Consider the following 22,353-nt stretch of genomic DNA (forward strand, 5'->3'; position numbering starts at 1 on the left):
ACTAATTCCTAACGCCCTATGGCAAATGGATGTTACCCATTTTTCTGACTTTGGCAATCTTAAATACATACATGTCACTATAGATACCTTCAGTGGATTCATCTTTGCCTCCCTTCAAATGGGCGAAGCCACCAAACATGTCATTAGCCATATGCTGGCCACCTTTACAGTATTAGAATGTCCTCAACAACTAAAAACAGATAATGGGCCGGGATACACTAGCTCTAATTTCTCTCAGTTTTGCAAACGTCTCAACATCCAACACATTACAGGTATCCCTTATAATCCACAAGGGCAAGGAATAGTAGAAAGGGCAAATCAGACTCTTAAAATTACTTTAAATAAAAAAGGGGGAATGGTATCCCATGAGGGGGTCACCAAGAAACATCCTCTCCCATGCCCTCTTTATACTCAATTTTTTAAATTTAGATGCCAGTGGCCAGTCTGCAGCCACTCGCTTTTGGCAAACTGAAACTGAAAAGCAATTCACTTCGGTTTTGTGGAAAGATCCACTAACTAATTCCTGGCATGGCCCAGACCCAGTACTTATCTGGGGCCTGGGATCAGTGTGCTTCTACTCTAAAGAAATGAAGTCCACCAGATGGCTACCAGAACGTCTGGTTAAACCAATAAATAGCAAGTCTGACACAATAAATAATCACAGAACTGAACCCAGGGATAAGGATTTACCCTGAGGAAAATTTCCCTATCTTCTATTTCAGGACATGTTCAAGAAGAATGTAATCCTGCTGCTATCCTTAGGACCTTTCATTTTCAATAAGGTGATGGCCTTTATCAAGCAACAAATAGATGCCATAAAAATGCAGCCAATACAGGTCCATTATCATAAATTGGAACAAGCCGAGACTGCAACTTACCATGATGCTCATACACGTAACTAATGCCTTGGTGAGCTGGACTGGACAGTCAATGACGGGCAACAGGAGACCACATGCATCGCCAGCCGCCGCCTAAGACAGGTATCTGGCCAAAAAGAAGCCGCCTTAGATAACCAATGACGGGTAAGGTAAGGCTGGCTCCGTGTGGCGATCTCCCGACCTAAGACAGGCGCAGTCCCCGCAAGGCTCTCAGCTTACATCAAATAAAAAAGGGGGACCTGTGGGGAACTAAAAAGTTCCTCAGCTGAAGTCTTACTAACCGACATCCTAAAGTTCTGCTTGACATGGCCTCACCATCCCATAATAGTTGTTTACTCCTTACTAGGGCAACATCCCTCTTTCTATTCCTGGGATTGCTGTCCTGCAGTTTAACTCATATCTGCCAGATAACGCCCAAGCTGCAGCTGCGTTCCCCCCGAATGAAAAATTCCTCTTCTCCTGAGCTATAAGAATGCTGTTTTGACTAAGAATAAATGAGACTTGATCAGAGCACTGTCTTGTCTCCTCTCTTTGTGTCTCTTGCCCCTTCTTCATCCTCTCTCCCCCTCTAGAGTCCTCGTTGCTCGACCTGCGGGACAGGTCACTTAGATGTGCATGGCTTAGAAGATCAGGGCTCCATGCTCAGGGTGATTCCCATGCCATTCCTCAACCCTTGGAGGTCAACTGGCACCACCAGGAGCCTCTGGCACAGCTAATAAAAAAAAGAAAGAGAAAGCACAGGCATGTGCACATGGGGACATATGTGGTGGGGCACCTCCTCCAAGGTCAGGAGGAGGGAGGGAGATGAGGCAGATCCATGGGGCAAAGACAAGAAAGTCCTGACAGCTGTCCCAGAAGACCTGGTCCTACCCTGGCCGAGGGGAGGGCTGGACCCGAAGTCCAGTTCCTCTAGCCAGCATCACCAGCCACCCCCGACCCACATAGTGTGGTCCAGTTCTGAGCCATCCTGCTCTGAATGTACCTGGCAGGGCACAGGAGCAGGGAGGAACAAGTCATTTAGGACCAGTCAAGAGGCCTTTTCTTCTTGGCAGCTCAGAGAAATCGGCACCCCATGTAAAAGAGTAATCACCATGCACTGAGGATGTGCAGTGTGCCTGTCACTGTGATCATCATGTCACAGACTTTGTCTCATTTTCCCCTCAAAGTGCCCTGTGAGCGACCTCAGAGAGGCTTAGTAAGGCGGGCAGTTCTCACACTGAGAGGCTCCTTTCCTTTGAATGTGTCAGGTTCAGCTGGTCCAGCAGAAGAATGGACATCAGTTCAGATTGATGGTGCATTTGGAGACTAAAATATACAGTGGTTATCAAAAGAACTCAGATATTGCCCTGGCTGAATGGCTCAGTTAGTTGGAGCATGGCCCCACACACAAGAAGGTTGAGGGTTTGATTCCTGGTCAGGGCACACACCTATGTTTCAGGTTCGATCCCCAGTCAGGGTGCATATAGGAGGCAACCAACTGATGTTTCTCTTTCTCCCTTCCTCTCTCTCTCAAATCAATAAACATATCCTCAGGTGAGGACTGAAAAAAAAAAAATAAATAAATAAAAGAACTCAGATAGTGTTAACAGGATAAATTTTATGCAACAATAATACCTAAAAGGTCTTTATTATTTAGGATGCACAACAGTTAATTTAACCTAGACTTATTTCTTAAAAAGACAACGTTAGAAAACTTACTGTGTAATTGAAAATTGTTGTTGTTGTCGTTTTTTAATTTGGGGGAGTGATCTTAGCCTGTCCTCTTCTGTCTTGAAACTGGAAATTCTCCTTTAGAATATTTTACTTACCCTGCCAACACCAACCCATCAGATTAATGATGGAAAAGATATAAACAACGATGCATAAATTCATAACCCATGATTCAAAGCAAGAAAGGAAGCTCTTAAAAAAAGAAAGGGGTGGTGGTGGGGAGCTCTTTACAGACCAAAATCTCTGAGGCAACACTAAATAAGGAGGCAAGTTGGAGCCTCAGCAGCCCACTGCGCTGCCACGCTGCTGCAAGGCGCCCTCCGCGCTGTGGCTGTGCTGGCCCCTAGGGCCTGCCTGTCACTGCCGCTCACCACAGGTGCGTCACTGTCGCCTCCTCCCTGAGTCCCACACCGCCACCCAATGGCCACTATTGCCATTGCATGGCCAGTGACAAGACCAGGAGTCATCGTCACGGGCCAGAGCAAATGTAGAGCCTTCTTAGAGATGAGGCTCTCACCAAGAATCGCCAAAGATATAAAGAAGGCAAAGTCCATGAAAGAGGGGCAACAAATAAAGAACATACCCAAAGGAAACAGTTCACAGAGCAATCAGGAAAATTCCTTAAAATGCATATATTTACACAATCCAAGTTAAGAAAGTGAAGCAGGCTCCAGATATTTGGAGGGTCCCCAGTGGGTCAGGAGGGATGAGAAACAGGCAGAGAGAGCTGCTGACATTACCGGCTGTGTCTGTGACAGGGGCAGGAACCCAGGGTCTGAGTTCCCAGCCAGGCCCCTTCTACCACTGCCCAGCCCTGGCCAACACCAAGAACTGCCCATCCCCAGCCTGCCCTCACTAGGGGCATGCACATACTTGCAGGCACACATTCACTCTACCCCTTGATAGATGGACGCACCCTCTAGACACACCCTGCTGGGAATGGTGACATTATCTGCATGAGGTAGAAGCTGTACACATGACAAGGGAATGTGGCCCGAGTTTAAAGAGTGCAGAGTGATTAGCAGGGAGACAATGGGCACACCCACCAGCTGGAGCCTGGCTTGGGCAGGTCGTCATCCCACGGCCTTCAGGAGGCTGAGCAGAGAAGCGTGGGGAGCCACGGGGAAGGATGGGGGAGCCAGAAGGCAAAGGAAGGTTAGCAAAAGGGATGATGGAGTTAGTGACCCAGACTGGCAATCCATGTTGTCCTCCTTCATTCTTTTTTTTTTTTTTTTAAAGATTTTATTTATTTTTAGAGAAAGGGGAAGGGAGGGAGAAAGAGAGGGAGAGAAATATCAATGTGTGGTTGCCTCTTGCATGCCCCCAACCAAGGACTTGGCCGGCAACCAAGGCATGTGCCCTGACTGGGAGTTGAACCTGTGACCCTTTGGTTCTCAGAGTAGTGCTCAGTCCACTAAGTCACACCAGCCAGGGTGACCCCCTTCATTTTTTATTGCACTCCACTGCAGCCAGAAGCTGGGGATGGGCAGGGACTGGGGAGGAGAGGGTGTCAGGGATAGGGCCACCTGTACAAGTATGGATTGCATGGAGGCATCTCCACTTTTGGTCTCAGTTTAAGGAGAGTGACCTCCACCTCAGCTCTCACAACTGCCATTCTGGTGAGGATCTGAGCTCCTTCTGCACGTGGGGCGGGCCATGGGACTAGACTATTACCTTGATCCCCTCTACACACTCCAAAGTAAAATGAGCACTGCTCACTTCTGCCCCACCCCCCAAGAGCCCCTGGAAAGACATACTGCCCCATCTCCCCCGAAGCACATATGAGAAGGCCAAGCTGCAATTCTGCAGAAGCTTTCTGGTGCTTGGGGTACCTTAAGGCAGGTCCCACCCAGTAAGACAGGGAGTAGAAGCCCCACAGAATCCACTCCTCCCTCTACCAAGCCCTGGTCTGGAGCCCCATAGTCCCTCCTGTGTCACAGTCTCCCAGCTCCGGCTGTGTCAGCCTCCAGTCCGGGCCCCAGCCTGCCGCCGGGCCAGAGCCAGCTGGAGGGCCTGCTTGATGGTCTCTGTGTTGTTCAGAACGTTGTATCGACTCAGGGCCACCAGCCGATCAAACTCCTCGGGCTCATAGGTAAAGTTTGTCATGCCATAGGGGGTGTCTGGCCTGTTGATGTCAAAGTCCCCAAAGGCCTTCTCCTCAGCTGTTTGTCGCTCCACACCTGTGGGTGGAAAGTGGAGGAGAGACCGGGCTGGGCACTCCGGCTAGGGGCTGCCAGCCCAGAAGCCTCCTTTCCCTAGGACACGTGGCTGGTTCTTGTGGGCCGTCCCTGGGCTGTCTCTGCTCTCTTGCCCATCAGGAGGAGCTGGGCTGGTGCCAACGCTGAGGTCCAGGATGCAGAGGCATCAGTGGCCAGTTCGGGCCCCCTGGGGAGCAAGCTTGGCTACCTCATCAAGGAGACCCACTCTCCAAACAGTGCCCCATCACCACCCCAGGCCTCTGTGGGCCAGACTCAGATCCAGGGCTCCTCTCACCTGGGGCCAGGTGTGTGCGGAAGGTACGGTTGACAAGGGGGAAGTGCAGCACAATGGGTGAGCGGGGGTCCTTGGCCGTGGCAAACAGGTAGCACTCCTGGGGTTCCTCCAGGTCGTCAGGGAGCACCTCGATTTTGGGGAAGGGGATGCCTCGATCCAGGCAGTACTTCTCTGTTACCTGTAAGACCTGGGCAGGGAGGCAGGCTTCTGACCCTGCCTGCCCCTCTCACCTGGACTCACACGGGTCCAGGTTTTGAGGCCAGTTCTGCCTTCTAGCTAGTGATTTCAGGCAGGTGACATAGCCTTTCTGAGCCCATTTCTTCATTTACAAAATAAAAATGAGAGTGGGGTTGTTTGCAGATGAACAACTGTCACCAGCATCCTCACCATCATTTCTCCCTGTAACTACTCACTGCTGCCCTTTTCTGACCCTCATGCTCCCTCATAGGGAGCTGACTTCAATTTCACAAGGCTGACGCCTGATGGCCATAGGTCACATTGGACCCAAGAGGAGGAGGAGAAAGAGGAGGAGGAAGAGGAGATCAAAGAGGGAAGGGCTGGATCAACAGCATGGTTAGAACCCACATCCAGATGGTGGAACCTGTCCACCCCTGAGGGGACCCTGATGGCTCTGTCATTATCATTGTAACAAAGGGACAGCAGACCCAGACCCAGACCCTGAGGGGAGCAAGGAGTGCTACCAGGGACAGGCAGGTTTCAGAACAGGGGTCTTCTCTTCATCAGGATAGAAGACACCTGAGGACCCTCTTTGGCCTCCTCTCCCAGCTCCCATTCCCGCCCATCGCCTCAGCAATTCTGTCCTCACCTGGGGAGACCAGTGCCACTCACAGTGTGCACAGGCATCCCCTGCGGATTAGAACCAAGGCCCTCCTCGAAGGGCCATCGCTACACGCCTGGGCAGGTTGCCTTAACAGAAGATACCCATCCCGTACCTCAAAAGGGGCATCCAGGGAGTAGTCAAAGGACACGATGAGGTCCACGGCTCTTGGAGGCAGCAGGCTCAGCGGGAATGGAGAGTTGATGGCAAAGCCCCCGTCCACCAGGTGCAGGCAGTCCCGCATGGGGGTGAGCTGGTTGGGGAAGGCGTCCGGGTGTGTGTCTGCACAGGGACAAAAGCTTGTTTGTCTTAGCAACCTTCTTCTCTTCCCACTGGAATACCCTTCTCTGTAGTGGTCTCTGCTTCCGCCCCTTGCTCTGACAGCCACACTGAAGTGTCCCAGCCCAGTCCCAGCCCAGCACAGTCATCCCCGCCATCAGCCTCTGCATAGCAGGAGCCCACACCCCAACCCCAGGTTAAAAGGCAGCACTGGCCCCAGTGAGCCAGAGGCACAGACAGCAAGAGGGCCTCACCCAGAGCAGCTCCCACCTTTCCAGGCCACAAACTCCCTGCCAGCCACATAGTCCTTGTGCAGACAGAGGCCACGGGTGAAGTTAAAGTTCTCCGCAGAGGTAAAGCGGGAGGTGAAAAGGTCTAGCACAGCCTGGGAGAAGGGTCCCTGGGGGGTGAAGAGCCTTGTTCGCAGCCTCGTGGGGTCGTGCAGCTGAAGCTTCTGGCAATTGTCTAATGAGAGGGGTACCAGCCTTTGTCCAGCAGCCTGTATGGCTCAGGGGAGCCCCCTCCATCTCCTCCTGACATTCCTTCTCCCTCCTGCCCTGCCTCCCAGGCCTCTGATCCCTGCTTCCCAGGATCCCTTTTAAATAATTTTTTTCTTTCATGTTTCCCATGTTTTAAAAGTTGTCTTTGACATTGCATTTATTAAATAATAATGTATTTCCCACCCTCTTGAAAATAAAGTTGTATATACAATTTCCAATCAGAATTTCATCCTAATATTAAACACCCACTGAGCAGTTGCTGTGTGCCAGGCACTGTGCTGGGCAGGAGGGATGCAAAGGTGATCAGGGTGTGCCCCTCAGGGCTCCCACCTACTTAGGGGAGAGTAATACAGAAAGAATGAATCCATGGTAGGGACAAGAATGGGCTGTGCATGCAGTCTTGCAGGGCCTTGGTGTCACACCCTCATCGGACTAGAGGAATGAAGTGGAGCAGAGAAATTAACTCCCTGACAAAATGAGATCTCAGCGGAATCTTAAGAGCTGAACAAGAGTTATCCAGGGGAGAAAGATGGGAAAGGTGTTCCTCAAAGCAGGGAGCTCATGGGTCATATAAGGAGCAGGCCTAAGAGGAGCCCTAAGGTGTGGGGACAGAGTATCAACCAGATGCCCAGTGGTCCTGGACAGAGTTGACCTAATTGGAGCCCAAGCAGAGAATTCAAAGGTGTTGCCTGATTATAAAGCACTCACAGCTGCCACTCGGTTGCTGACTCTCGCCCTCCCCCAGTCCCCACCCACACTGCCTCTGCAGCGACAGCGTTTTCTCAGGACTTCTCTGAACCCAGTGGGACAGCCAGTCCTTCACCATCCTCTCCCTCACTCTCTGTGCCTCTGCCAGGGCCCTATTGCTGGAGGGAAGAGTGGAGGGGATTGGGGGTCAGGTCTGAACCTGTGATGTCCACGCTGCCTCGGTGCCAATCCAAGAAGCTGAGGCTGGAGCCAGCAGTCTTCTGGAAGATCTCATCCAGGCTGGCTGCAAAGGCGCTGCCCCACATGCCTAAGGAGACAGACAAGGCTCAGGCCCTCATGACTTCTCCACCCATATCAGGGCCTGGCCCAGCACCTGCCCTGTCTCCAGTCCTCCAGCTTAGACTCACCTTGCAGGTAGCAGATCCGGGGCTCCGGCCAGAGCTTCAGCAGTCGCCCCATGAAGAACTCTGAGCCAAAGAGCTTGGTGGGAATGTAAGCCCCATACTTGGGGAAGCCAATCTCGTAGGGGGTAAACTCACACCACTCTGGGGACCCAGCATAAAGGGAATGTTACCAGGGGCTTCCCACCAGGACCCCAGTGTTCCCCTTGGCCATTATGACTGAGCAAGAGCAGAAGGCAGCAACCCCACTGTGCTCCAAGGCTCCAAGGTACCCTGATAGCCTGGCCTCTTACACCCTCAACCAGCCATCGCCCCGCCCGCTTCCTACGCCTGCACACCCAGGCACCTGCAAATTCTTCCCCGCTGATGTTGGCGCGGACATTGACGCTGGCGTAGATGGGATAAGGGTTCTGGCTCTGGCTGACTGCCTCCTGCTGGTCGGAGAGCTTGGCCGGATTTTCCTGGGCAGAAAAGAAGGGAAGCTGAATGGCTTTGTGGGAATTCCCATTTCCCATCCCAATAGCCTGAGGTTGGCACCCTGCAGGGTGTGGAGAGTCTACTAGAGACTATGGTTGCCGAAGTCAGTGCTCTACAGACAGCTTTCTAAGGGACAGGCTTTAGGTAGCAACACCCTCCCACCTTCTTTCCCATTCAAGAAAGCACATCAAAACCAGAAAGTCAGGGTGACATTTTTAAAGGAATAACCGAAAATCTAGTCTACTTTCTTTAAAAAGCAAGTCACTAAAAAACATAAATTATTTTCTCATAAATTAGAAATAACTTGTGATATACATACACCCGTAACTGAGAGCCAGTGAGTGGGCCAGGCCCCCACCCCTGCTCATTGAATCGCTCACCCCCCAATGCATTCTGGGCTTGCAGTTCTAGGAGAAGCCACCAGGTGGCGTAAGTCATGGACTCTTGGCCCACGGGTGAGAGTAGTGGTCTGCCTCCGCGGCAGTTTGGAATCACTTGCATCACTTTCAAAAACACTTGCGTTAGTGCTCCATCCCAGACCAATCAAAATCAGTGTTTCTGGAAGTGGGGCTCGAGCACGGGGTGTTATTGAAAAGCTGCACAGGTGATTCTACTATGCGGACAGACCTGAGAACTGCAGACCAGCCTCTCCCTCCCCAGGGGTTAGGAGTCAGGAAAGGTGAAGGGGTGTTAGCCTCCCAGGGAGCGCAGACCTAAGGGATAGCTTTGCAAAGCTCAGATATCAGCCGAGTGGCTAAGGCAGAATTAAGTGCTGGAGTGGCAGAGGTGGAAAGGAGCCACGTTTATTTGCTACCTGCTCTTCTCTTACCTCCTGGTAGAGGAAATATTCAATGAGGAGGCCCCAGAGGTCAATGAGGGAAATGCTGTGACCGCTGCTTTCCAGGTTCCCCAGTTCCTGAGCATAGTATTGTAGGCGCTCGGTGGACAGTGCCCCCACCTTACCGCTGCAGACCCGAGCCCGAGCACGCTCAGTGGGGCCCTGCAAGGCCACCTGGGACCAAGCTGGGTCCTTGTACAGTGTGGAGATGCACCTGAGCATGAAGGGAGTTGGGGGCAGTAAGGGGTAGGGGAGCACAGCAAAGGGAGAAAGGGATGCAGGTGTCTGTGAGTGATCCCTCCTCCCACCACTTGTACCCACTGCCCTATATCACCCACTCAGGGAGTCCCTGGAGACTCCGTCCCTTCCTGCCCCTTCTAATCCCCTTGGAGGCAGCCCCCCACCCCAGGACTCTACCAGATCACCAGGGCATACCCCTACCCTTTCAGAGCTCTTCTTTACTCTGTACCCTGCCCCCAATCACTCACCAGGTGGACCCAGAGACCCCACTCAGGTAGGTCACAGTGTCCAGGAGGCTGAGCTCCTGCAGCCCTGTCAGGCTGCCGTACAGGGAAGACATGGCACGGGTTCCACCTCCAGAGCCTAGCACAGCCACCACAGGCACCTGGGTACAGTAATAATCAAGATAATGACATCCATTACCACTGTCACTGATATAGTACTGCCTGTAATGTCAGACATTGACCTAAGAGCCTTACATGAATTACCTCACTGAATCCTCACAGCAACCCAAGGAAATCCCAGTTTTACAGATGAGGGAACTGAGAGGCACACGAAGGAGAGACAGTGTGCCTGCAATCACGTAGTCAGTAAGTGATGGGCTAGCAATCCAAAGTAGTACGTTTCCAGAGACGGCTCTTAATCGTTACACCAGGAAAGGACGTGCCTGCAAGGTATATCGGACTCACCCAAAAGAACTAACGCGGGATTTCTCGATCCTGGCACCACTAATAATTGTGGTCCAGATAATCCTCTGTTGTGGGGGTCTGTCCTATGTGTGGTAGCTGTTTAGCAGCATCCCTGGCCTTTACCCAGTAGATGCCAGTATCATTCTTCTCCCACTAACCAAGTTGTCACAATAAAACATGTCTCTGGACATTGACAAATGTCCTCTGGATAGCAAGTTGAAATTGCCTCCAATTGAGAACCATTAGGCTAAAGTGACAGAAACCACCAAGCAGCCTGGACCTCTACCAGCATGAAAGGTTCCCCTAGGATCAGACTAGAAGATTTTCAGTTGCTCAGCTTTTCTATGAAGATCTCAGTCATTTCACCCAGATTTTTGGTTCCTTTTCCTGTCCTCCTTTATTCTCCTGTCATAAAAGAAAAATTCTCCCTGGCCACTGTCCAGCAAGGGCATAGCCCCTTCCGAGAACTGGAGGAGCCTGAGCTTCCTGTAGGCAGGGTCTGTGCTAATGGAGATTAATTAGCACAGAGCAGGCATTACCCCCCCCAACACACGCTAGGCTTGCTCAGATTGTCAGTGCTGGGCACGGGCTCCCGAGACACTTGCAGCCTGGAGGAAGCCACCAACTTGTTCCTGATTTACCACAGGTTTTACCCCCAGCAATGCCCTTACTTCTGTCCACTGTTTTGGACTGAACTGTGTCCCCCACCCCTACTCCCAATTCAAATGTAGATGCCCAATGTGGTTACTGAGGAAAGAATAAAGTGAAGGAAAAATTAATGGGATGTCTTCTCTTACTGCTAAATTATTCACAGAACCTGAAGCTTGAGGAAAAAACAATAAATCTATCCTTGACATTTAAACTTTTCAACTTGACTCTAACCCTTCAGTCCTGCATTAGACATTACACAGATTCTTATCTACACAGCAAGCAAGGGTGACAGGCTCCAGGCAAACACAAGACCTCCTCAGAGGAACTTCTGTGCAACCAGACTGCCTGACGTCCCTCTTGATGACCTGAAATCCATGATCATAATTACCGGTATAGTTCATACACCATAATGGACTCATCAAATAGCTAAGAATGCAAGGCCCCTTTCTCTTTTGTGATTCAGTTACATTATAAAAACAAATGATTTTTCTTTGCTCCTCGGAACATTACTAGGTTTATTTCTAGTTATATTTCCAGTTTGCAAACTCTGAGACCCTTGAATAATCTGTCATTTATATGTATTTCAAGCCAGAGCCTTCTCTTTTTGATTACACTCAGCAGTATATTTGGAGAAAGGGCCTGTAAGGAGGTTATGTGAGGTCATAAGGGTGGGGCCCTAATCTAACAGGACTGGTGTCCTAGTAAGAGGGGGAGAGAGAAATGGCCACCTCCTGCACAGGCACAAAGGGAAGGCCAGGTAAGGACACGGCAAGAAAGAGGCCATCTGCAAGTCAGGAAGAAAGGCATCACCAGAAACCAACCCTGATGGCACCTTGATCTTGAACTTCCAGCCTCCAGGTAAGAAAATAAATTGCTGTGTAAGCCCCCCAGTCTGTGGCATGCTGCTATGACTAATTCAGCTGCCTTGGCCAAGACTAGTCAGTCCTCATTACTTATGGGGTCCTGACTCTTCCAATCAGCTCAGGTGAACAGGCCTGCCCTCTTCCTCCTCTGCTCCCCACACTTCCTCTAAGCTAACTTTCACATCTTAGCCACACAGTCCTCTCAAGTGAAGAGACTAGATTTGGTTCTTGTGACGCTGGGATCTCCTCCATTCCATACCTGGCCACTGTCAGGAGCCTGGCTCAATCCCAGCACCCGCTGCAGGGCCTTGGACACGATCTGCTTCCTCTTGTCCAGAAACTCTCGTTCCCCATCACAGAGGTCAAAGCCAAGGCGCAGGTCAAGGTCCCCAGAGCTGCCTCCGGCGGGGTGGGGTTGGGGTATGGAATGATTGTTTGGTGGAGGAGAGCCTCAGGCCAAGCCAGCTTTTCACAGGAGCAGACCCACACTCCATGGAACCCCTCAGAAAGAGCCCATCAGAACCAGACACGCCCACGCCTCTCCCACCCCCGAGTTGAGCAGAGTAGGCAGGAGAGCCCCCACACTTCCAGCCCAGTCCAAGAGCGTTCCTCCTGATGCGAGCCTCCCTCACCTCATTTCTGCCTTCACACTCAGAGCCACCTCCTGGCCCTGAAAGAGACAACAGCCATCCCTAAACACACTGGGTGGGATCCTCCCACCTGCAGCCCCTCTTGCTTCAGTAACTCTGGCCCAGATGAGAACCATGGCTGAGCTGCTGGCTGGTCTGATCTTAACCCCCTTCTCATGCCCCTCTCCCAGACCTTCTTGGTGGTCACAAAGCAGGCCAGGGTCCCTCAGACACCCAGGCTGAGCCTTACCTCCCCCAGAGCCATCAAGCGCTGTTCCTCCTGATCTAGGGTCAGAGAGGAGAGCAGGATGTTCCCCTCGCCCAGGTTGCTGCTCTGAGCCTCCAGCTCAGCACTCGGGCCACTCTGCAGAGATGCAAACACCATGGAGCCCCCCAGGGTGAAGGAAACGAGCTCAAGCTCGACTGCTTCCATCATCCGCCTCCTCCAGACCTGGGCTCACTCACCTGCAGGATCATGAGCTTCTCCGCCAGCTCCACATCCAGCCTGGAGCAAAGCACTGGATTCACATGGAAGGTAAAGGTGGCCGGGGGGCTTGCCGCCACGGGAGGCTGCAGGGGCAAGAGCTGTGGTTTCTCGTAGGCCCCGAGCACTGCCAGCTGAATCTGCCTAGAGCCTGGGAGCAGAGGGCCCGGGAGAGTGGGTGAGAGCGGTGGGGTGTGTGTCTCGCTGATGGTGGCACCCTAGCAGCCTCTCCCCGCTCTTTCCCTTGGAAGCACCAACTCATCAGCCTACTCACTCTCTGGCACTGTGACCCTTAGCAAAGGCATCACAAGGGACACCTGGGGCCCTACAGTGTGCCCTGGTCAGAACTGAGAACCCAGGGGAGAGTGAGAAACACACAACGTCTAGGAGAGGGGGAAACGCAGGGAGGGAGAGCTCATGGGGCTGATGATTCTGAGATTATTATATTCAGTATATAAAATACAATTTTACAAAGGTTGTATTATAATTATCGAACATTACTTACTACATTGATTACCAGTTTTCAACTGGTGGTTCCCTATCTCTTGCCCCCATTCAGCCTCTGTGTGCATCACCTTGGGGGATGTCTGTGGCCAGGCCACAGGTATCTCAGTCCTTTATTTCCGAAGTGCAAGATCTTGGGAGAACACAGATGGTTTGCAGGGGAGGTAAAAGAAAGAAGTGGGCTCCTGAGCCCAGAGGGTAGGTGGCCTGGAGAAGCAGGGGACAGCCAGCCTAGGATGAAAGGTGAGTCTAGGCTGGGAGGGAGCGAAGAGAGGCCTGTGGCCCAGGAGCAGCAGGGCCCGCCCTGTTCCTCACAGTGTCTGGGGAGGAGGGAAGACCCCAGAGAGAAATGGCTGAGCATGACACCCCGGCAGAGGGGACCCCAGACAGCCTCATAAAAGAGCCCCTGACTCCAAATGCCTCAGGAGCAGAGGTCCATGTGGAATTCCTGTTCCTACACATACTTCTTGGCATTAAACTCAACCTGGAGACTTGACATGACCCAGAGGGGAGGGAATTAGAGGAAATAAGAAAAGTATACTTCTTTTTAACACCATGGTGTATGGACTGAGATTGATATGCATGTGCTGTTTACAGTGAGAAACAACCAAATCTGGCGGAGAGAGCAGATAGCCTGGAGGGTCGCCGACCTGCGTTTGGTCCTGATCCACTACGCACGGGCTGTGTGACCTCAAGCAAGTTTCTTCATTGAGCCTCAGTCTCATTAATTAAAAGAGGATAATGATTGTACCTACTTTACAGGGCTGTTATGAGGATTAAACAATAAAACCTATATCAAACACTTAGCACATGTCTGACTCATAGCGAGTGCTCAATGTTACCTGGCAGGACTCCTCCTGCAGGCTCAGCCTCCGAGCCTCTCAGCACCTGAGGGGACCTTGGCTGTCTCACAGCCCCTGCTCTCCCCGCCCCCAGGCCCCTCCTGCTGAGCCACCACCCACTGTGGCAGATGCATGCATGGGCCCAGCTCTTCACTTCTGCAATTCTCACTCTTTACCATGTGACTTTAGTTCCTCCCTCTAAGAGGCTAAATTCCCTGCCCTCCATCTTTAGTTTAGGGTCATCCTTGGGACTTGTTTTGTTAATGTAAACTTCGTGGCCATGATGTAACCAAAGGCTTGCTCATTTGGGCTTGTTCTCTGGCGCCTCTGCCCTAAGAACATGCCTAGGCTGATCCACTGGTCAAAAAGATGGATGAGGGACACATGGCACAGTGCCAGGTCACTCACATCGCCCAGCCTAGATCAGCCCAGCCCAGTCCCAGCCGAGCACCAGGTGTGGGAGCTAAATTAATGTTTCCTGTTGTCTGTCACTGAGGTTTGGGGGTGTTTTTGTAGAGCAGTAGTTGGACTGATACAATATCTATGCTTGAATACTTCCAGGGGCAATCCTTTCCATCCTTGCTCAGCTTTAAGCAGTGAAGAATGAAAAACTTTCTACCTAGACCCATCTTCTTGAAATCAGTAGCCAGCTCAACACCCCAAGAGAGAAGGAAAAACCCAAGGCCACTGGCCAGACTCACCAAACTTTCCATGTGGAGTGGTCTCATCTCCCCTGAGGGTGCCCTGGATTTTCAGACAGGGCTGAGCCTGAGGAAAGCAGAGGATTATAGGAGCCACACAGTCCAGGGCCCAAATCGGGAGGGGGGTGGGGGAGGTAAGAGGGAGAGGTATTGGGGGCAGTGTCCAGATAGCAGTCTTCCCAGAGCCTGTGCCTTATAGGCAGGGGTCCTCTGTAGCAGCCCCCACTCCTAGGACTCATAAAAAATGGCCCCTGGCGGAAAAGGGGGAGGAGGTGAGGACCCCTGCTTGTGGCTCCTTCAGGAGTCTTAGAAGCCAGGGTCCCGAGTGAGAAGTGTGCTGCACACAGGTAGGAGGCTGGCTTTAGGCTGCCCACTCAGCCATGAGGCAGCTGCTTTCTCCCTTGTATCTGGAGATGCCTACCCAGTATACCTGCACTCTGAGGAGGGGTTGAGTGTCCTTCAGAGGCATGTGGGTGTGAGGGGCTCAGTCGTGGACTCCTTGATGACCCCCACCCTGGGCAGCCCCACGTTGGAGTGTTCCCTACTTACCACCAGGACACCATTGGTGATGACTTCAGATGCAGGCACCTGACTGCGAAGGATGAGGGGCTCATTGGCTATCTGGGCCCCTCAAGGTGGCTATTACTATAATTATGTGACCAAAGCAGCCTGGGGAACATGGCAGGGTTGGGGGGTAGGGGTGCGTGTTGACCAACACTCAAATGGGTGTCAAGGCCAGGACATCCCTTCTCAGGCCAGGCCAGGCCAGCCTGGGACCTGGTGACTGATAGCTGGGAGCTGTCCGTGATTTCAGAGCAAACTGGAGGGCACAGCCTCCACGTAGACGCACCTGTTCTCCAGAACAAACTCCACCTGCAGCTCTTGTGAATCCTAATGGAGGGAGCAAGGAAGCAGCAGTTTTCAAAGAGCCCAGAAAGCCTGAGGGATCATCCCTGCCCCTCAGCCCTGCTCAGCTCCAGGGACTAGAAGAGGAGACTGTTGTTGTGGCTTTTCTGGGCACAGGAAGGGAAGGGAAGTGGCATTTCCACGAGGAGTTTCAACCCTTCAATGATCAGGACAGACAAAGCGCTCTACCTCGGGAGCTCACATGTGGGTCCTGCTCAGGGAAGAAGTGTGTGAGGAACCCCTTGGTAGGACCAGTGGTACAGGATGTAGGGTCTGTCTTGGAGGCCTGGTCTGCTGACTGGGAGCCCCTCCTCAGTGCCCTGTGCTGGGTATCCTGTACTTGAGCTCGCTCACTGCTGGCACAGATGGGGCAGCTCACCTGCTGGCTGAGTGGGAAGGTGTGTCTGTGGGGTTCGCCAGGCTTGAGGCTCTTTAGGTCAAACAGCAGCACAGAGAGTTCATCACTGCCCAGGACGTCCTTGTCGTAGAGGGTGAGCTCCAGGACATTCTGGAGATAGGGCAGGCAGCAAGTGGGAGCCTGAGGCAGGGCAGGCACCCTATAGGAGCCCTCTTCCTCCGCCACCCCGGCTCCCTGGCCCTCACCTTCACAGCGCCATGTATCCGGTAGTAGAAGGTCTCATTCCACTCAGGGTCACTGCAGTTGGCTATAACCCGGGTCTGGGTGCGTCTGGGAGATGCTGTGGGCAGCCACAGTTGCACATAGCAGTCGGCTTTGGACACTGTGGGCAGGATAGGGGAGGGGTCCTAGCTTCAAGCTCTTATTGTTGATAAGGTTGCCTGGCGGAGGCTGGGGTGGGAGGGGAAGGAGCAGAGCTCAGAGAGGAGGCTGCCCATTGGAGGGCGGGAGATGAAGGGATAGCCCTTATCCTCGACTCCATCTCCACCAGTCACACCTCCTGTTTAACTGAATGGAAATCCTGCAGTGGCCAGTCAAAAAGATCACATGGCAGCTCAGACTATTGTGTAACTAATTCCCAGAGAGGACTTGATTCAGGTGACGAACTCCCCTCCCAGTGTGACTCTGGCATGGAGAGTTCGTGGACAGCAGACACTGACTTCTGGCAACAACAGGTGTCACACCTTCTCCTGGGCTGTCACTGCTCTACTTGCTAGACTCAGAGGAGTCAGGTCTGCACTGGCGCTCCCCTCCGGCTCCCACCTGCCAGCCCTGGGACTGCAGCCTGGGCTCCCTCACCTCCCTCCACAGGCAGCACCAGCCCTCTGCCCCGCTCCAAATACACACACACACTTCAGGACTCCCACTGAGCTCTGCCGAGGGCTCCCGGAAAGGAAGAGGGCAAAGGGTGAAATTGGGGGCCACTCACGCAGATCTGAGCCCTGGATATTTCTGGCCCTCAGCACCTTCACCTGGAGGTCATAGTATGGGTGGGTTTCCCACTGAAACAACAGAAGTCAGGGAACTCAGTTCAGGAAGCCAGGTGTGGGGCCTGATGTCCTTGCAGTGATGCCCAACTTAGGCTTCCCTGGTCCCACCACAGAGCAGCAGCCTGGCCCAGGATCACTGATGTTGCATGCCTGGGACCTGGGAGGCCTTGGCAGGGCAGGCGTTGGAAGTTCAGCACATTGGTACCAGGCCTAGACCTTGGAGTCACTCAGACTGGCTTCAAGTCTAAGCTCCACCATAGACTAGTGGAATGGCCTTGGCACGTGACTTGATTTCTATATGCTTTAGCATTCCCATCTATAAAGCGGGGCTTGTGATGATAATCTCATAGGGTTGTGGTGAGTTTTCAATAAGAATTTGTATGAAGTGCTTGCCCTAAGCACTTAATACATGTAGCCATCGTTGCTAGTTATGGTTATCACGCACCACACACTTGACCTTCCCCTCAGACCACAGGGCCACTACTGTGGCTTGAGAGGTGATGTGCTCAGGGAGATTAAAGATTAGAAGAGAAAATTGTGATCAACCTACCTACTCACTTCCTGACAGGGGCTAGATGGCCTAGGAGGCTGAGGGCAGGTGAACAGAAGCCAAGAACCACCCACCTTGTACTGGTCAGACTAGTCGCTAAGGAGACTGCAGCTTGATCTCAGGAGAGATGACAACAGACTGAGGACTCCGGGGAGTGAAACGCTCTCCTCCAAACCCAACAGCCAGTCCAGGACATTCTGGGCAAAACCCAGACAGCTATGAAAGCCACATGACCTAGCCCTCCATTCCTAATTGGGGGGATTATTTTCAATAACCAAGATCTTGGCCAGCCTCTCTAATTTAGACTCCCTCAGGTAGTCTGGAGCAAATTGGTCCCACCTCAGATCAAAACCCAGTTCCGGGCTGGCTTCAGGCTTCACAGGGGACTGCACTCCTAGGACCCCTCCAGTCCACATTTCCCGGGGAAGATCAGGTACTTTACCCGCCAGCGACTCCACTGAGGTCCCCTCTTCTCTCTCTTCTGCAGCCATACTACTCCCAGGAGGGGCAGCCCCTTGCTTGCTGGCCACCTTGGCCAGAGCATCCAGAGCATGGCCAGGCAACCCTCTTCCCAGCAAGAAGCCGCCGGCTTTCCAGAGCCACCTTGCTCTCTTCTGGACACACTCACTGCTAGCTCAGGTCTGGCAGGCAGTGTTGGGTGGGGAGGGTGGAGCTGGCTGCTCCGCTGAGGACTCAGGGCCCTGTGGCTGGAGGTGGGGTTTGACAGGCTCCAGGAAGTGACTGGAGCTCAATTTCCTCAGGCAGGGGACACTCTGGTTCCCAATCCCAGCCCCTGATTATCACTGACTGCGTGTGGAAAACAGAGAGGTGTTCAAATTCCCAACAAGCCTTCTAGATGATGCTGACTCTGGCCCAGGGAACAGCAGCCAGGAGGTGTTGCATCAGGACCCCAGTCCCCTCCAGCCATCAAAACAAGCCTAAAGCCAGTATGTTTCAAGTCCCACCTTCCCTCCTGCACTGAAGCAGAAGCATGGGAATCTCTGGTTCAGAGACTGACTTGAACCCAGAGGTGTTCCTAATCTCTCCTGGCCTCCCTCATTTGTTCTCCGGAGAGGCTGCTGTGTGCAGGACTGTACCAGGGCTGGAACCAAAGATAAGGAGAGCCTATTCATGTTCTGAAGAAATTCACACCTCAGCACTCGCTGTGGCTTCTGCCCACGCCCTCTTTCTGGGTCAGTGTAAATACTTGGGTGGTTCAGTTATACAGGAAGGGATACGGTCAAGTGATATTGATAAGTGCAGGTAAAAAGCGGGTCTGCCAGTCGTTAAGCTGCTAGAGATAAAGGCTTGAAAGTCCTCTGTTGACCAACATAAGCCTTAGGCTGCAGATGGTATGAAATGTCCCCTTTTCTGTGGGCCACGACCATCTAGGTGGCCAAGACCAGGCAGTGTCGGAAGAGGAAAGCACCTCTGGTTAGTGAGCTGCTGCAAGAGACATTTCTGTTCTTCAACCAAGACCCAGTCATCTCCACTCTCCTTCCCAAGGCCTGAGATGCAGAATGAAAATTTAAAAAATAAATAAATAAAAATCTAAAAAGCAGGTGATTCAACTTCAAAACAAACCCTGTAGGCAAGTTCAGACCAGAAACTCCCAGAACAAAAAAGGGTATGTTGTCCTTGGCTGGAACCCAAGGGGAGGGCCTGTTTCTACTTAATTTGGAGCATGAAGCCAAGACCTGTGCTGGGGTCTCAGAAAGGCCAGAGTCCAACTCCCTTGGTGACCCGTAAATCCAGCATGTGAAAGATCTGCCAGACCCACAGAGGAGCCTGAGGGGGGGTACGCAGTGAGCTGGCCAGGCACACAGAACCTGACTGCTATGCATGCTTTCTGGATGGTACCTCGCTCTCCTGCAAGTCACCTGCCCATCACCTGCCCGTGCCTCAAGGCCCAGGTGGTTTTCACACCCAGAGAAAACTCAAGATGGCAACAGAAGGTTCATGAGGGCAAATAAAGGACCAAATGGCCTTTTTGGAGTTGGCCCAAGTGCACCAACATCTCCACTTCTCAGACATTATTGGGTCTGTCAGTCCTAATTCCACAGCTTTTGTGACCCTCCCAGTCATCAGGAGCTGCAGGAAGAGGCACAAAGCCCTGGGATCAGCTGCTGTCCAGTGTGTCCAGCAGCACTTTGTGATGCTGGAAATGTCCTTCATCTACATTGTCAATACATCAGCCACACTGCTGTGCTGGACGGCACAGATCCAGGCATACGTAATAGTCACTAATTGGCTCACTCTTCTCAATTATTAGCTAAATTAAGAACCTCATTTTCATCAAACTCCACAGGAAGGAGGAAAAAAAGGAGACCCAAACAGGCATGGTTTCTAACTTTATGTTTATTATGAGAGACCTTCATCAGTCCTCCCCACAGGCTCCCCTCGTCTCCAGCCTCCTCCATGCCACTGCAGAGGGCAAAGACAGTCCAGGGAAGGGGGACTGGAGTTTGGGAAAACTGGGTCGTTTATGTGTTCCAGAAGGGGAGAACACACATTCTTTGTTCAACTGCTTCACTCACATGTGCCACAGAGGGAGTGGGACTGGCAGACACAAACCCAAGGCCAGGAAGGCAGGGCTCGCCAGGCGGGGGGCCAGCTTCTGCAGCCCAGCGGAGGGCCAGCCGATTTCACTGCCGCTCCTGGAGGAAGCTTGTCTTCGTGGCGTAAACAGGGCCGAGGGCAGCACTGCTTCCGTGGGTGGGTGTGGCCAGTTAGGAAGGTGGCTCTTGTGAAGTGCTGCTCAGCCTCCCAAACCTGAGCAGAATCCCCCATCTCTGTGAATGAGTGTTGATGGCACTAGCTGTCCCTTCAGACCCTCCACAGAGCAGTGCCTGGGAGAAGCCTAGTCCACACCACCAGTAAGTCTGTCTACAGCAAAGACCCAAAACAGCACAGCGTGTCAAGGACAGGCCACCAACCGGGCTCAGTGCTGGCACCATCCTCACCCTCACTATGCTTAAGACACCGAGGAAACAAGACTGCAAGTCTGCAGAAGCCGGGGGAGGACAGGGTGCGGGGCCTCTCTCCCCCGTGTCCTCTGCCTGCAGTGTCTCGAGGTGCCCTGGGGGAGGCAGGGCTCCCCCCACACCAGTGCTCAGTGGTTTGGCAGTGAGATAGTCCACACACCCAGTGCTACTGCTCCTGTAGCACTCGGCTGTCCCCGAGCATCTCACGAGTATGGCTGATTCATGTCACTGCCAGTGCCTGACCTGATCATTCCTGTGTGCAGCGGAGACCACCCCCTACCTACAACACCCCAGTGCAGCCCTCCAACCTCTGCAAAACAAAGCTGGAGAGCGGTGGCCAGGCCATGCTCTCAGTGGATGACACTGGCTGGGAAGAGAAGGGTGTCTGAGCACAAAGCGCTCACTCACAAACCCCAGATCACCCTGCCCTGGGCCTCTGCAGACGGCAGCCTCAGAGGCCACACACCTGGCGCGGTGCTGTCCATTTGCAGAGCTGCTGTCACACTCGGCCCATGGGGGCGCACAGGGCCGCTCCCAGGCCGAGAACAATGCCCTCCCAAGCTTCCAGGCACAGCATGCAGTCCAGGGAGGATCTATTTACAAGACACCTGACAGTCAATTATTGATGTATCCCTGGAAAATGGGACTTCCTCTTGCTTCACTCTTTGCCTTGCTTAAATATTAGTTACTCCTGGTGTCAGGAAAATGGAGAAGAAAGCCTGAGTGGAGCAGTGAGGGGAGAGATACAGGAAGAAAACAGCGAGAAAGAAAAGGAGACTGAAAAATTGAGATGAGTGAGGAGGCTCCTGGGGGACACGGGGCGCACTGACCATGGAGGAAGGACTGCCCTTCCCTAGAGAACGTGCGCTCGCCTGCAGCTGGAGGAGCTCTGGAGGGCGCTCTCCTCACAGACTCCAGCAGCCGCGCGGAGGGCTCCTCCTGAAGTCCTGCGTGTGTCTGACTAGACAACCGACTAAACCACCCTGGGTCACAAAAGCTTGGGACTGTTTCCTTATTCAGGTGACCGGTATGCAAAGAAAGGCCAGACGGTGCCCATTGCCACCTCCTCCAGTCCAAGCAGGTATTAAATTCTCTGGAATTGCCTGTAACATAATGGTATATAAAGTATTAACTAATCTGTTTTTCTATTAAAAAGCCAGCGACACCAGACCACAAGTCAGATTAATTCGGAGATGTTCTAGGGCGCAAGGCATCCAGGAGTGTCCAAATGGGGAGACACCTGGTGGGGGCAGCAGTCCTGATTCCTAAGGCCAGCGCCCCTTTCGCTCACTGGGATGGCCAAGCTGTCCATGTGCCGAGTCCTAGGCATGCGGGGCTCAGGTGTCCGCTGGGTTTACCTCTTTGGAACAGAAGTAGTGCACGACCACTCCATTGGGGTATCTCGCAAACGCACTGCAAGGACGACAAATGACTTGGGAGTGAGGACTGTCTCTAGAGACCGCTTCTTACCTAGATAAGGCACCATCCCAGCTGCAGCCCATCCTCACCACCAAAAGCAGCCTGCCCCTAGGGTCTCTGGATTTACGTAGCTACCATCTCTGTCCAGTGACTAAACAGAGGATGAGTTCCACGTGCACAGGGATATTTGCTGTTAAGTCATCAACGTGAAACATAGGCAGAGGGGCTGTACGCCGGCCTGGCTCAGCACCGGCCTACTGAAAGCCAACAATGCTCCTCAGAGCAAGTTTCAGGCTAATCCTAACGAAGGACAAAGAGCTGGGTCTTTCTAAAGAGAAGAATTCTTCCGAGTATAGGCCTTA

General features: G+C 52.7%; 2 protein-coding genes across 5 annotated transcripts in view; both read right to left on the reverse strand.

Moving 5' to 3' along the window:
• Window positions 1-4,022: 4,022 nt before the first annotated feature.
• On the reverse strand, window positions 4,023-18,244 carry PLA2G4F (phospholipase A2 group IVF). Of its 3 annotated transcripts, XM_090270462.1 has the most exons (20): window positions 18,031-18,244; window positions 16,978-17,050; window positions 16,235-16,371; window positions 16,011-16,139; window positions 15,576-15,616; window positions 15,275-15,317; window positions 14,726-14,792; window positions 12,660-12,829; window positions 12,445-12,558; window positions 12,198-12,235; window positions 11,825-11,960; window positions 9,611-9,747; window positions 9,114-9,336; window positions 8,154-8,268; window positions 7,814-7,951; window positions 7,606-7,713; window positions 6,469-6,663; window positions 6,035-6,201; window positions 5,082-5,268; window positions 4,023-4,768 (listed from the first exon to the last, which is right to left on the reverse strand). In XM_090270462.1, exons 1-20 carry the CDS (start codon window positions 18,139-18,141, stop codon window positions 4,548-4,550), a joined length of 2,550 nt encoding a protein of 849 aa, XP_090126588.1. In that variant the 5' UTR covers window positions 18,142-18,244; the 3' UTR covers window positions 4,023-4,547. The 3 variants fall into 3 exon arrangements, with proteins under 3 accessions (XP_090126588.1, XP_090126589.1, XP_090126590.1); XM_090270463.1 differs by lacking the exon at window positions 6,469-6,663; XM_090270464.1 differs by lacking the exons at window positions 11,825-11,960; window positions 12,198-12,235; window positions 12,445-12,558.
• Window positions 18,245-19,928: 1,684 nt separating this feature from the next.
• The window catches only part of VPS39 (VPS39 subunit of HOPS complex), a 49,935-nt gene continuing 47,510 nt past the window's right edge, over window positions 19,929-22,353 (reverse strand). For both annotated transcript variants that reach the window (XM_090270466.1, XM_090270465.1), the window contains one exon: window positions 19,929-21,985. In XM_090270466.1, the coding sequence (XP_090126592.1) occupies window positions 21,910-21,985 (76 nt within the window). In that variant the 3' untranslated portion in view covers window positions 19,929-21,909. The remainder of the gene's footprint in view (window positions 21,986-22,353) is intronic.

Source organism: Furipterus horrens, unplaced genomic scaffold (assembly GCF_987537825.1).
Source record: "Furipterus horrens unplaced genomic scaffold, mFurHor1.1.pri manual_scaffold_3, whole genome shotgun sequence".
Taxonomy (NCBI): domain Eukaryota; kingdom Metazoa; phylum Chordata; class Mammalia; order Chiroptera; family Furipteridae; genus Furipterus; species Furipterus horrens.